This window comes from Cephus cinctus, unplaced genomic scaffold, assembly GCF_000341935.2.
Source record: "Cephus cinctus unplaced genomic scaffold, Ccin1 Ccin1_scaffold0160, whole genome shotgun sequence".
NCBI classification, from domain to species: Eukaryota; Metazoa; Arthropoda; class Insecta; order Hymenoptera; family Cephidae; genus Cephus; species Cephus cinctus.
The window spans coordinates 1,892,071-1,907,932 of record NW_014332886.1 but is presented as its reverse complement, the minus strand read 5'-3'; the positions used below and the strand labels follow the sequence as shown (position 1 = coordinate 1,907,932).

General features: G+C 37.6%; 2 protein-coding genes across 2 annotated transcripts; one reads left to right on the top strand and one right to left on the bottom strand.

Annotated features, from left to right (window-relative positions):
• Positions 1–9,589: 9,589 nt before the first annotated feature.
• LOC107263547 lies at positions 9,590–11,241 on the bottom strand. Its single transcript, XM_015730873.1, has 2 exons — positions 9,820–11,241; positions 9,590–9,661 (listed from the first exon to the last, which is right to left on the bottom strand). Exons 1-2 carry the CDS (start codon positions 11,239–11,241, stop codon positions 9,590–9,592), a joined length of 1,494 nt encoding a protein of 497 aa, XP_015586359.1.
• A 3,374-nt stretch (positions 11,242–14,615) lies between these two features.
• Positions 14,616–15,257, top strand: LOC112493783. Its single transcript, XM_025080919.1, has 3 exons — positions 14,616–14,744; positions 14,955–15,110; positions 15,171–15,257. Exons 1-3 carry the CDS (start codon positions 14,646–14,648, stop codon positions 15,231–15,233), a joined length of 318 nt encoding a protein of 105 aa, XP_024936687.1. The 5' UTR covers positions 14,616–14,645; the 3' UTR covers positions 15,234–15,257.
• The last annotated feature ends 605 nt before the right edge of the window (positions 15,258–15,862 follow it).

Sequence of the window (15,862 nt, the reverse complement as noted above, 5' to 3'; positions counted from 1 at the left end):
CTGGAAAAATCCCGAGAGCGACACCGAGGGCCAAATTAAATAGCCGATACCCATTGGCAAAGGCATTGCGAAAACCTTAGCGCAGCTATACAGATTAGTTCAGATGAGATCAGATCGAATGGTAATAATTCATATGAAAGGATGGGAAAAAAGTATACAGAACCATATATACCCATCACACCCATAAAGTTTAAGTGCTCATTACACAGTCATGAAAAGCTTTATCTACAAGTTGAAATGAAACGCAGAAACGAGTCAGTGTTCGTTTCGTCCTTCCTTCTTAAATCGCCGCCAGCACCAGGATAATAAAATTCACTGTATCGTGGATAATACGAAGGGTCGAGAAATGGTCCATCCGACCCAATGAGAGTTTACGAGTCTGCCGATTGTAAATTTAATATGCATGCCCGGTTGATCTCAGTGCCTTCAACCAAAAGGTTTCCCCGAAGGATGCGTGACTGTGAGTTGACGGGAGCAATCACCTGCCAATTTTCAAACTTTTTTAAGAAATTCCCACGGCGCTTGATATTCTGCACCTTAGACGATTTTAAGGAAATGAAAAATTGCGATGTCTGCGACGAACTCTCCTGTTGCGGGGTCATCGAAAGTGAATTGTTGTACATACATGAAATTTCTCTACCATCGTCCCCACTTCGACCAGGCCGAACAGCGACCTCGTGTAAATGCACGTAAATTTGTTCGAGGTGGTAAAAATAGAGGCGGGGATGTGAATAATGCTACCGTTAAATGGGGGCGTCCGGTCATCGAGGGAGCACCGTTTATGCCGCATCAGAGTTCACGAAATTTATTCCATTGCTCTGCCGGAGCAAGCCGACCTGGGTTGTGTTAGCTTTGGTGATGAATGCACGCATTAAAACGTCAACCAAGCAATGTGCTCGGGATAGTTTGGACGCCGGATAATGCGCTTACCACTAAATTGTCAGCGAGGTCCATCATTAAATGGAGAATACTTACAATTATGTAACCGACACTTTAAGCTGAATTAAATTACGCCCATATTCATTATAAAGATCCAACTCCAATCGTCTTCTATTCGACCCCATACCTTCGTACGTTTATCACGTGAAAGATAAGACGAATAACCAAGTGCGTTGATAATTATCTTGAGAAACCATGAATCTACGATATCAAATGAATCAGAGGGATGTATTTGGCTTGGAGAAATGCTGGAGAGTGGTGTTTACTTGAAACTTCAATCTGCGCGATCCTCGAGTTAAGTGAAGTCAGATCGGTTGGATATCCAAGTAAGACCACTTCATCCAATCGAATATCTTTCTGTTTGTCTTGAAGCAAACTTCGTGCACTTCGTATTTATACTCGCAGCTAGTCTTTCGCTTGATCCATCTATGAATGAAAAGAGAGTTTTACCCCTCTTATATGTTTCTCTTCGTCTTCTCTATGCTTCTCCTCTCTACGACTTATCTAAACCGAACCCCACACTCCGATATATAGTCCTCCGATTCACTTTTGTTTCTCATTGAATCAATTTACCCGCAGGCTACTTGCCGTCCTAAAAAACAGAAAACCGCGGGGCACTCTTGAATTCATTGGTCGGGTTCCAGCTCTCGTAGTTTTTACTGTTTGCAAGAATCTCGCGACTGCCGATTACCTTCACATTGGATCACATCCAACTCCCTATTTTCACCAGTTTAAAGTCCTTCTTATTCGTCCTCCTATATCCATGTACGTTCTTATACCCATTTTCCTTCTTGCTGCATCAATGAAATTCTCATATAACACAGTCAATGGTGAATGCTATTTATTTCGTAATTGACTATTGTGATACACCACGTAGACTCATTTATAACACAAAAATTATCATGATCCCTGGAACAGACAGTGTCCGAGATATACGAGGTAGACTAAGCTACTAAGTACTAAGACTATTATCCTCTCCTCAATTAAATACCGTTTACTTCATATCTCATATTTTCATTTATGCACAAGGAGATCAACTCTAATAACACATTTATGCAAAAGAATTTTGCGCAGTGGCTGCCAGAGGCAAGGAGCACTTTTATTCGCATTTTATTTTCGCCATCCGTGTGCTCGGTTCACGGACGCGTTAACGTCGGTCATACTATACAAACGTAACCCGTACACGCCCAAATATTGTAACGTGGAACATTCACGGAAAGGAGAGACGGCTGGCAAATTTTTCATTATATCCTGACACTTTCTACATGCGAGAAAATGACGTGAGCACTCGTGTATGAAATTGAAATACGTCTACCGATCGGGCAAGTGATCCATTTTCTGAATGGTGAGGTTGAGTCGCGGGTTCCATGACGCCGACATAAAAATGATATCGAATCACGTGAATTTCATACTACGTTTCGGCACAGACTATTCTTTGTTGATCAAATCGTTGCTACGATTGTGCTTGAGATCGGGTCAATGCGTGGCCATTCCCGTTTACGACTTTCATAGTCGCTGAGATGTCAGTCGTTCGTCCTTTTAGAAGAAGGGATGACGTCGGCTCCCTGAAACGTAGGGGGATGGAATTTTCTTGCTCTTCTTTCCTCGCCGCGATGGAATGAGAGATCGAAGAGGGTTTGTGGCTTTATAGATGCGACGCAAGACACAGAATATCTCGGAGTAATAAGGATTCTTTAAGGATTAACGGAGAGGAGGTGACAGTGTCTAGATTTATTTCTAGGAGTGAATATTACAAGAAATCGCCTTGCACATTCTGTAGAGGAATAATAATTTTTTTTTTCTATGAAAACGAAGTTAAATTAGATCGAATGAAAAGCTCCGAATTACCTTTGGAGTGGCGCGGCGCAGCGTTAGCTTGCCCATATTTTCATTCCGGTTGCAAATCCCCGTGATCAACTGGCTGGCAAATCGCTTTCAATCTGAACAGCTTCGTTCTGTCCGAATCAAAAGGAAACCTCCTATTCAGATCGACGTGCAGAATGAAGCTGAGATGCTTAAATTGAAATTTCCGTAACTTTTATTTCGTTTTAATAATTTTTTTTTCTAAGGAAAAAGGATGCTCTGCTCAGGATTTTTAGGTGATGAAAACTTGACTGTCTGTAGGAGTTCCTTTTTGCCATTCTTTACTTTGCCGTGAATATGGACTAAGATTCCTTGGAATAAATGGGAATTCTGCCGTCATGCAACTGGAGGCTTGACACCTGTCCCGGATGGTGAAAAAAACCACGTCGTACTTTTCCTGAATAAATGCGGTTGATGCGGGTAACGTCAACACACTCGGAAACCATGGCTTTGCAAGCATGAATTAAATTCAGTGCACGAGGAAGAAAACTTAACGTCACATAAGAATTCAGATTAGTTCAGGAACGTAGCGAAATGGCGGTTATAAGGAAAATAGGACGTAGGCGGAATATACCCAAGGTAGAACCGTAGGTTCAATGGTAGGTACTATACGTAGTCCCTTTTTTCCCTTCTGGAGGCATTGAGGGTTAGGCTATGGCTCCTTGTCCATTCTTTCAGGTTGGTGGTGGGAATCCGGTTTACGAGCCAGAAGATTTCTTTCACGTGTTTATAGCGTGGGAAATAAGGGGTGAAATTAGTTGAATGAGAATTTGTAGGGATACTGGAAGGTGTAACAGGAGTAGATAAGAGAAGAAAACCCAAGGTATATGTACACCAGGATATGTCACTCATAAACACATGGGATGCTTTGTAGGAAAGGTTGTTCAGCGTTATATTAAACCAACCTTCTTGCTTGTGTCCTTATTATGGTGATTATATTGCATAATTTGTAGAACCACAAGTTTAATGAGCAATTATATTTTGATATCGGTGTAGTAGATTCAGGAAGTATAGGTCATATCAGAAGTCTGTACATATGATTTTTATATAATTTTTTTTTAATTTACCCAGAGAATTGTTTCACTTCCATTTCATCCGCGAATATATATATATATATATATGTATGATGCTAATCCGATTAAATGAAAACAAAATTGCACTTCCAATTATAACGACGAATTGAAACTCTCCTAAAGAAATTTTTTATTGGGACAATTCGACCGTAGAGAGGCAGTTTGAATGGCACGATTTCTAATAAAACGGCCGTTACGGTCATTTCTAATTGAGTCGAGTTAACGTGAGCCAAACTGGAGCCAATTAACCAACTGGATTCTACTATCCCCTTTGGGTTTTGGCCCATCCAACTTCATGAATCAGGAGAGCAGGATGAAAAGGAAACCCACTATTCGACATATTGCACCGACCTCGAGTGTGATCCATGCTACTGTAGCAAGGGTGGGTTAGAAAGTGTGTAACGTCGCGACGTCAATTAGACTCAAGGGTGAAATGTTTCTCGTAGTTTTATCGGAATTTCGTAAGACGTGAACTAATTACACTACCGTGGGGACACTAAAATAGGAGAAACCTTATTATCCCAGGAAACGAATCGAATTCTTTGTGTTTCTGCGAGTGAATCAATAGAAGACCCTAAAGATAATGATTCCTTAAAAGGTTGATGATTTTCAATGATTTTTAATTTCGTAATGGAATAATTGAAATTTCACAAAAATCATACTGTACAATACTGCGTATAAATTATAAACATTACAGAAGGTAAAATATTATTATACTATATAAAGTCGTACAAAGAATATATATGTATTTCATTATTTCGCCAAGGAGTCTCTTTTGCCATGAACAATTTAACTTTTTACGCTCAACTGACAACGCTATGGGCTTCGTTGCTTTTCGCTTCTCCGCTGTGCAAGCTTTTATTTTCATTGTAGCGCACCAACGCTTTTGTACCTTGAGAGTAATTAAAACATTTTGGGCGACGCGGACGAGAGAGTTCTTTGAGCTTAAAGCGTGCCAGAAAATTCATCCCCCGCTGCCTTTGCACCGGAGTACATAAAAGAATATCATATGCACATTATAAGAAACGAGTCATGTTGAAGTAAATGATGTCCTTGCCAAGACGAGATTTCATTCCTGGCAGTAAACGCTGCGCCCCCCATTATTAACACGTCCCATTTACGTTGAACCTAAAAAATTTTACACATGAAAACTAACCTATATAAGCCTGCAAATTATTATATTTTAGAAATAATTATATAATTGCATTATTTCTAAATGAAATTAATTGTTTGTCAAATAAAATAAAATTTGTTAGGATTAACTTTAATTGACAATGACTATAGAATTTGAACAGGCACCCTCTGCGACATCTTTGTGCACGAGGTTTTCTCGGCCTGTTGCTATTGGCTTGCTCCCTTGATTCAAACGATCCTGTCAGGATCCGAAGGACTAATTAAACAATCCCCTGTTTACACGAGATGGGGCCTCCTTTAATCCCTGCAAACATCCCTTGTGGTTGGAACTGCGTTCCGGAGGCATCTTCTTCTTCGTAGGAAAATAACAAAACACCGGTTGATTAATAGTACAGCTCGCTCGGGCCAACAGCATTTCTCTCAGAACCGTCCTGGCTATTTGTCATTGCACTGTTCCGAGTGTTATCAATTTCGCTGACTATAACGACTGTGTATTTCCAGGCTTTCTTAATTTTTTTAAGACGCCCCCGGAACATAACGAATGGCGCTTTGGTTCCGATGGACAAAAATCTACTGTAAGTACGATTGTTTTTGAGCATCAAGTTTTGCCTGGCTAGGGTGAATAATTTATCATTGTCACAGTTCCATATGATTTGCAAAAATCTCGAAGGGACAAGAACAGATTTTGTCTCAGATAAAATTTTTATCACGCAAGTCTTTGATGATCGCATAGTTTCTTATAAAAAAATTATAAATATTATTCTAAAGTGAGATATATGCATTTTACGTCAGAATATTTTTCACCGAATCGCATTTTTTTATCAATAATAAAAACTGTTATTCCGACGACACTGAGTGCATTCTTACAAAGATTTCTTGTTGTATTTAGAGGCTTTTGGAAGTATGCAAATTTTTTTTAAATACTGTATCATTTGAATTGCTCTATATCTATTTAACGAACTGTTGGAATTTTAAACTAAAACTGGACCACTATTTTATGCATCCCGATCAGTTTACTCGCCTAATCTTAATTTTAATTGACTTTAAAGATTGCACGTGGCGCTTCATTGGAATAACAATTTACGATTTTGGGCGAAACGCGTGACTAGAATCAAGTACTGAACTAGGGCGATAGATTGAAATTCCTGAAGGTAAATTGAGCTTAGACTATATCTGTTCTAAATCGATGGAAGCAGCTGATGTCGTAAAGCGATACAGGTATCCTGCACATGTCAATTTCCACGGAACATACGACACATCTTGGTCTATCATTTTTTCCGGAAGGAGACGAAAATCAATACGTTAAAAAGTTGACTTGTCATTTATTGGTTATGGTACATGAATTATTAAATTTTAATAGTCTAAAATATTCATGTTATTGGTACATGAATAACTATAATAAAAATTTCAACGATTATTACATAGCACAGGTATTAAAAAACACCCGACTTATGATTGGCTCACTGAATAAACTTATATATATGTATATATTTTTCAAACTATACGAGAAAAATGTTTAACCAACAAAAAATGTCTAGAAACTTTCCAGAAAGTTTCGATATTTGCTCCCTTGATCCCCACGATATGACGCTACGTTTGAAAACACAATAGCTATTTCACTCTTCATAGCGTTTTATTGGGGCTTAAGAGTCCCACAATGCATCGGATCGCTGCTGAAACATCGAACGTGGTAGTTTCATGTCACGCATTGAACGTACAACTCCGGAATTGTATACAATACGAATGAACAACAATCGGAAGCTGAAATGTCAACTGGTATGAAACTTCATAGATGTATGCCGATCGGCGTTGTTATCTTTTGTAATTCATTTTTTTTTTTCATTTTCTGCCGAGAATCTAAAAAGCGCCACATAACTACACATGTCTAACTTTAAAATCTCATTTCGTTGACATAGTCAAAAATACAGGTGTACCTGAAATATATGAAGTTTACTCGGTATAGTTCCAAGTATTTAGCGCGTTTAAAAAGTTGACTGCGATCCATTACACAGCGGAGAGATAACGATCTCAGCCAGGAAATTGCCAGGATGCATGCCAAACGACACTACAAGGTAGGACGGCTCTCGGAGAAAAATGCAACGTCTAATTAAACGTCGTGGGATAATTAATTAAATGTCACCTCCATTAGACCGCTTTACTTTGCCATTGTTAAGAGTGCAAGCCGACGACTTTAGTTCCTCTGCATAAATCCATCATAAGGGCTTTCGAGCTCTTTACGATAAGCGTTGCACTTTTGTGATTCTATTAAAAAGGAGCAACTTTATGTTTTTAACCGAGCAATAATGCCGACTACGTGATTACGACTGCGTAGCTGTATAATGCTAAAATACGATTGCTATTAAACTTCTACGTAAGAAAATATATCCGAGCATTATATTAGTTTGAATTACTACTGTATCTTCGTATACTAACTTATTTGCACGGAGACAGATAATCTGCTGGTAGCCTCGGGGCATAAATATTCTACGTGCGACAAATGGATGCAGGCCACGCGCGTCATCAGTCAGAACCTGGCATTAATTTAACGCGATGCACATTATTAGGTGCTGTAATTAATATTAACGTCACTATACCATCGAGCGTATAACTGTAATTAGATAACATCGATGTCATTAGCACTATTATTATGCGAAGCTTTGTTCCCTTGTCCCATATACCTTGAATCGCTAATGCGAATATATGACTCTGCTTTTCCGATAAATATACCGAAGCGGAAAAGGCCTCTACGTGTACTTGCATATGTGAAATGCATTTGCGAGACGTCGATTCGCTGGAATGGCTTCGCGCGCGTAGTGATTGAGCAAACAGTGAAATAAAAAGTAATACGAACCCGTCCAATTGTTCGGGCAAACATGACTACGTAAAGCACAGGTGTTGCCTTTCGAATTCAAGCTCAAACTGACTGAAACGAATTCCTGTTAAAGTGAAATATCAATTTTTAATTTCTGCACGAATCTATCAAAGATACACGGCAATGCAATTCATTCTCTCATGGAAGATAATGTCGAACGTTTGAAGTATGATTTTCTTTTGGCAAATACTCATATTGAAGGCTGGTTGATTAAAGGATTTTTTAGTGCAGTGTATTGATTCATACACGCCTGGCAATTAAGTGTCTTTTTTTCGCATTTATTATTGCAATCTACTGCTCCCCTTACAGAGAGCCGCTGTGCGATTGAAAGTATTCTCCAAAGGCAAACAAGTCTGTATAAATTTATGTAGAAGTTATTATAACTCGAGTATAGACAAAATGATCAAAGGTCGAATTTTAATTAGTAATTAGAATAGTATTTACTTATTAATAATTAAAAAACGTAATATTAAACTATCAATTTAGTCGCGCTCAATCTTTATTAACTGTCAAGTATGTGCTTCTTGTCGTCACGATTGTTTTTGCAATTACGTATTTATCGTGATTAAAAATATACAATACAATTGTGTAATGAACGAACAATGTACTTCCGGGATAATTTTTTTTGTGCGTCAAGTGACGTGTTCATATTTCGTTATGAAATTTGCTAATGAAACACGTGGACCGTGATTGGACAGAGAACTGCTCTCTCAAATTAATTCTGTCAACCGTGCAATCTATAAAGCCAGGTTGATAAAATGTTCATGGTATTATTTGCTTCATAAATACAATCAGGTTACCTCGATAACATGCACGTGATTTTATTTGCTATTGAAAAATAAAATAATGAAGAGCAACGACCTCGTGTCCCAGAATATATTTGCATGTAATTTCTGAAAAAATAAATCTTAATCTAAAAGCTCAAAGTGGTTCTTGAAAACGTTGAAGAATCTCTACGACGCAAAAGTTACTTTGGTAGCTTCTTGCGATAATGGTCCGATACTTCCGGTTACCAAGAGAATTATGCATTTCCCTTCCATGCAAGAGCACACAGCTCTGACTCTCTCTTTTACCGTCTTCTCCGTCCTCCTTCAAACCCCTTGTCATTTGTCTTCCTCCGAGATAGAAGCAAAGTTTCAAAGACCGCCGCTAAGTTGCATCCCAAGTGGCCGCAAGTACGAGAGGCTCCTAAATTTTCTCATTGTTAAATTAATGGTACCCACTGCACGAAAATGTTCGCCTATAGGTACAGGTAGAGGAGACTTGTCCAAATACATATAAAGACAATGCGTGGTTCAGAGTTTGCTATGATATAAATTGTTACCGCAGATAATGGTAAAGTGAATTAAAAACTAATTTTCAAAGTCGATATCATAATTGCGTAGAGTCACATTTAACCCTTGGTCTGCCATAAGAGATAACGGAGGACGTAGAATAATACGATTATTTTTCTTCAATTCGAATTCAATTAAACTGACGGCATGTAGCTGCCATTGCGCTCTTACTGTTCTAACGTTTGTGCAAATATGGGCTCCATTTGCCGCCCATCCGAATTGCAAGGGATTCTTCCTCAGATACACGCAAGGCTGCTTAACCATCGTAATTTTAACTTTACCGAACGCAAAACCCTTTCGTAATTAAATGCAAGTTCAAAGAGTGTCTTTACCCTTTATACGTGTAATTAATTTGCAATTAATTACCGTTGCCATTACCGTCCAACGAATCGAGGACTGAGGCCATTTTGTTCGACCACGCTGATAGGACTGGCGAAAAAACTCCGCTGAGGTTGAGATTGAATTTTTACATTATTCATAGCGACTTTATTAACTGATATCGCGAAATTAGTATTTCCGCGAGAAAGATTACACTGCTAATTGATAACCCAATCATCAGCGTGTAGAATCCCATTAATAACGTATAGATTGTTAATTTTCTTACGCTCTTACTATGATCCGTAGTCATTATCGTACTGCCTGTTAGCAATGCATATAAATTAGCCTGTTCGCTCCAAAATAAATCTAAACCAGCCTCCCTGCACGCTATGGTGACTCTATTTAATGCGTCTAAATAAGGAGAACCGTACGGTAAAAAATACGTAACAAACATTGGTATAGGACACTCTTTCATGAGATGATAGAATGGAGTCCCATTTTCCGAGACAATCTTAGCCTTGCACATGTAAGTTGCTATGCTGTACGGACTAGCGTAAGCATTTTGCCGATTTTCCTTCATGTATAATTGATAATTATTGTCCCCTAAGCTAAACACACCCACGTCTTTGGGAATGTATTTTCGCAATATATCTACAAAAGAATCGTAGCTGTAAACAGATACGTTTCTTCTATACAATTCATCAAGCGTATCGATTTCTGGATAATAATCCAAAATAGTTAAAAAGCGATAGAGCGATCCTTGATAAGCTCCCATTAATAATAACGAGCACATTGACCAGTTGAACAGCACCATTCTCTCGCGGTACGTCAAGTATCTCTTGGGTAAATTGTATCCAATGAAAATGCCAAATGCATTGAAGAATCCGTTTTCAGGTATCTTGTTATATTTGTTATACGCGTAATTTACGATACCGCATGCGAGCATGCTCAGGACGATGCACATCCAGATGACAGGACGGTAGGGATTGAATACATTTGGAATCTTTGGACCACTCTTCGGTGCCATTATGCAAACGTTATTACTCTGCAGAGGATATATCTGTTCGGTTCTGCTCTCGAACACAGAATCCGTCACAAAGAACGTGAACCACAATTCGACATCCTCAAATCTTCGGACTTTCCAGAAATTATAGCGATATGGAAAATAAGTGTAAAGGCTAATCGTCTCGTTGGACAAATTCTTGTAGTGTGGTCGTGCATTGGCAGCCGTAAAGAATGATTCGAGATAACCATAATCTTTTCCATAAAATTTGTAACTCTTTGTTTCCTTCACGTATTGAGCCACCTGTTCACCAATGTATGGAATATACTCGGTGCAAATTTCATGACCGTTCATATCCTTTATTTTATCATAATACGTCTGAGATGGCGAGACGGTCTCAAGATAATTCTCAAGGTAAGGATTGTACGTGTAAACTTTATCATGTCCTTGTACTATTACAGCGATATTCAAAGTTTTGCGTTTCCAACATTCCACGAATATCAACTTCAGAACTGTTACGTTTGTTACATCTTGAATTAATACCAAGTGCTTCGATCTTGGATTCCACAAGTGTAGGGAAGCCAAACGATCCAGTTGATTGAGAAATTCGTATATATTTTTAACAATAATCATAACGAAATTGTAATATGCTATATTCTGTAGTTTCGTCGAGTCTCCAGTGCCATTTGATTTTGGCAGTATCATTGAAGGTACCACTGAATGTTGCGATAATACCTTTAGTACTTCATCGATCAGTGAACAATTAATGCTGCCTGCTATTGCAATTGAGTGGCTATCAATAGCATTTTTCTTTAATATTTGTATCAAGACATTTTCCGTCCTCGAGTCAATTTGTCTTCTCGATATATCCGATATATCGTAAAGCGAAGCGTTCGCGAATAGCACATCGATGTGATAATAATTTAAAGCACAATAAATGATCAGACAACGTGTAAACGATAACATTATTATATTTTTCACTCTTTTGTTAACTGTTAAATACGATCGGGGACGTTTAAAGCTCGCCACTCGTCCTAGTGAAAATTATGAAAAGGACCAAACGATAATGCGGAATTGTTGGCAGAGCGCCCAGACTCTTGTACCGACACTGAATCCCACCGTGCTCAGTAATGCCTTGTTATGTCCCTGGGAAAATCACGTGTAATAAATGACCGATCGTAAGGCGTGTACTTTATATACAATAGAATATCATCATTAGCGTTGAATAATTGATAGATTTTCTCTACATGCAGATAAGCAAGAAGCATTGATGCTTGTCGAAAAAAAGAAGTATCCTTCTATAACAACAGTAAAAGACAATCAGTTTGGGGTTGGTATTATTTCCTTATGACTTCATAAAGATGATGTACGCGACTCATGGAATATATATTTTATACGTACAGTGAATCTTTTCCATATTACTTTATAAAAAAAAATCACTTCGAATATAACGTGCTGTAGCCTGTGTTGTTGGCCTAAGATGAGAACATTTGCGAAAGGTTTATGTGCAGAGCGCCGATAGTGCCAGTGAAAGAATCGCGTGCTGCGCTTCCCTTCATGAGAAATTCGCACGCGACAAATAAAAGACGAGGACGATAATCGCACGAATCGCGAATCATTCTACTCTCCTGCAATTCGCATCGATCGGCTCTCTATATGCCGATACGGACACTCCGTTACGCAATTGGTAATGTAGCCACGTAATTATTGATCATTGTGAGAACAACCGGCTGACGGCTGAAAGCATTTTTATTTCCTGGAAAGTGCAAAGTTACGGGCAATCAATATTTATCTCTGGCCAATAACGGTCCTTCGTATGGATAAGAGGAGAATACCAGTTATGAATTGCTGACTGATTTTTTAAGTGCATAACTGATCGTATCTGTGAATGGATATTGAGTACGTTTGATATAAAGATTTTCAGGTGTATGTATAAAGATATTTTTTTTTTCGAAAAAATACATTTTTATATTTTAATCAATTTCTGGCACCTCTTACAGGCACTCCAATTATGAAATAACTTCCACCGAATTTCAGCGTCACTTGCAAAATTCAAATTGTACCGTTCGTGGAAACTTCTTCCTTAGCCCGAAGAGTCGCAACATCTCGCCGCAACGGTGCTGCAGGTGCGCGTCAAGAGTTTTCAGAATCTAGAAACGACGGGGGTTGAACGATTTGACTCTTGACGGCGGAATGATACTTCGTGGAAAGTTTGTCTATGAGAACGAACTTTGCATCATGTTGTTTGTTTTTAAGTAATATATTACTTCATGATTGAGAAACATTGCGGATGATTAATATATATAGGAAATAACCAAATTTAATTACGTGAATATCTAGTTTCGAGCAAATTTATATCCAACTGAAAATGAATTTACCAATGGACGCTGGTTCAATCGAAGTTTGGTCCATTGGGACAATTGGCTCCTACCACTAGTATGCTGCATTGTCAACGTTACAAAATTGGTTCAAGCTTGCGTGAAAATTGAGTGACTCTCGACGGCGTTTATTAACCTCAGTCCCGAATTTAATAATTAATTTTCTTAATCAAGATAGAATTACTTTTTAATCAATAGACTGACTGCAGTTTCAATTCGTATAGTATATTTATAACTGACTATATACGAATATGGGTATGGTAATATGATGTATTTACAGTTTGTAGAATTAGACTATTAGAATCAAATTACGCTTTGCATATTGAATTGTCATTTATAAATAGATACTAATTACGTTAAGTTACCAGAACCTAATACATTTGATTTGGGGTAAGGTGATCTACTTTTATGTATGGCAATAAAGATACGAAATATTGCTAGAGCAATAATAATTTTAGTCATTATTGGAATACTGTATTACGGTGAGTACATATGTCATAATACTTTACAAAGTATAGTAATTTACGATGAAATAAGTTGTTTGGCACTGAGGAAAGTATGTTGGGTAGTCCAGTTGAAATACTTGATTATTCAATATATACGAAATTTATGATGATGAATAAGACGTTTATATCATATTAAAAGAAAAAAAAAATTTGTGGAACATTATATATAATATGTTCTCCAACAACGTTATTTCCAGTTGAAGAAAGCGTGACGATAAGCGCACACCTTAACTTAGAAGTGTTCATTCGCCCGTATTAATTGAGAAAAATTAATTAATAATGAAAACTGAATTGATATTAAAGTCAATTTGTCAAGTGCTCGGAATTTTTCCAATAAACGTTAAAGGAAGAACATTTACAATTTCGAAATTATATCTTGCCTCAAGTTATCTTGTATTGTTCTACTTAATTTCAGTCATAGTGTTGTTTCTCACGCGTTTACAAAATGACAGTGATGGCCATAGTCCTTGCGGAGTGCTAATAAAATTAGGCCAGTTTATATTTTTCATGAAAGTCTCTGCGTCAATCGTTGCTATTACTAGCAATATTATGTATAGACATAAGAACGTAAAATTCTATAATCAATTGATGACTCTTGCATCCTGGGATCAATATACAGGCCAGTCAACATTTAAAATATCTGGTACCATCAATCTGGTGGTAATGATAGCGATTGGTTTTTTGTGCCTTCAACGGATTCTAACATTTTTATTACTTTCGATCTCGAACGGGAATAATTTCGATTGGTACACCGTTTATAGTATGTTTATAGAATTTCCCGTATTTTTTGACACAATTGTAATTTGCCGACTGTGCGTTGTCATGTCAAATTGCCACCATCAAGTCAAAGAGCAGATAACGAATATATATGCAACGTACTGCACAGAAAAATCTGAAAGCAATACACGAGAAAATAATATAAAAATAATATCAAATTCAATTATTCAACCAACGATCACACAAAGTAAGGATAAAAGTTTTTGCGAATAATAATTGTGCGATTTTAATTGAAAAAAATTTTATTACAGAAAAAATCATACCAAATATGTCAAAACTAGTGAAGAAGCTGGAACATTTACGTCATACTAATTTTAAGCTATTTCAGATGCATATGTATTTTCTGTCTTCGCGTCAATTTCAATTATTTCTCTTGTTCACTGATATATTACTTGAAGTTATGATCAATGTTTATACACTCCTATTGGCTATAGCAAAAAATTTAGGCATGAGTGCACTCTGTTACAACTATATGGTTGTCGTCATACTGTCCAAATTAATCAGTTTATTCATGTTATGCTACTACAACGGAAAGGTATTCCAAGAGGTAAGCGAATTTACGTGTTTCTCTTGTTATCATGGATGTCCAGTATACATGGAAGTCTAGTACCAGAATGTCGTTTAAATTCTATATGTACTGTCATCCCGAAAAGACGAAATACATATCAGAAATAAGGCCACGAATTCAGTCTAGCTTAAAACCTAATACGATTTTATGTATGCACTAGACTATAATATATTTTATTTTCCTTCAAAGGGCCAGAATACGAAACATATATTACAAAAAATTAGAGCACTGTCATTGGAACATCAATTTGTAATGTCGACAAACGCATTCATCCGTCAGATCAAGGAAAATAAACAGTACAAGATTTGTGGTTTGAGCTCATTGGATATGTCGTTTCCGATTAAGGTAAAAAAAGGTATGTATGAAAACAAATTTCACTTGCTAAGCTTCTTGACGTAATTTCAGATTCTAGAGTACGTCGTAAATTACATATTAGTGTTTGTACAATTTCTTGGGTTCCAAGAGTAGAATCTAAGAAAAATAGTAATAATGGGTATCGTGTAATACACGTTAAGATGAATAGTTGCCACTCTGCGCTTAATTGACTTGAATTAAAGTACTGTTTATCGTAATAGACTGTAATAATTTTTATTTTCAACACCTTCGTAGATAAGCAAACTTCGCTAATAATACTTGTAGGATGATTATTCTAGCCACTTACCAGGACTTAGGAGCCACCGTCGGTTTCAGAGAGATGATGGACGAGGCGGTGTAATTAGTCAGAGCGAAATTGGGCCTGTGGCGGGGTTCGTTGGAGGAGTGTGAGTCACTGTTCGTAGGTTCGTAAGGTTCGCAGGTTCGTGAATACGTAGGTTTGGGGCTTTGGCGTAGAGTGCAAATGCAAGACTCTCAAGACGGATGAGGCACAACTATGCGGTAGTCACGCGCCAACCACCCGCGGATTTATGTTCGGGTAATGGAGTTTCCCTGCATTTTCGTCTTCGTTGAGGCAATTCATTTGGCGATTATCAGAAACTGTAAAACACCCTCGATATGCTCATAGGATTGAACCTTTGATCAAACGTTCACAATTACAAAAGTCATATCATTTCGTAGATTTGCACGCGATTCTAATCTGAACTGGAGCACAAAAAAAA

Coding starts and splice junctions, on each gene's coding strand:
- LOC107263547 (XM_015730873.1), bottom strand. CDS start 11,241: ATGATACTGCCAAAATCAAATGGCACTGGAGACTCGACGAAACTACAG. Junction 9,662..9,819: donor CTACGGATCATAGTAAGAGC/GTAAGAAAATTA, acceptor TCTCAACCTCAG/CGGAGTTTTTTCGCCAGTCC.
- LOC112493783 (XM_025080919.1), top strand. CDS start 14,646: ATGAGTGCACTCTGTTACAACTATATGGTTGTCGTCATACTGTCCAAA. Junction 14,745..14,954: donor ACGGAAAGGTATTCCAAGAG/GTAAGCGAATTT, acceptor TTTCCTTCAAAG/GGCCAGAATACGAAACATAT. Junction 15,111..15,170: donor ATATGTCGTTTCCGATTAAG/GTAAAAAAAGGT, acceptor ACGTAATTTCAG/ATTCTAGAGTACGTCGTAAA.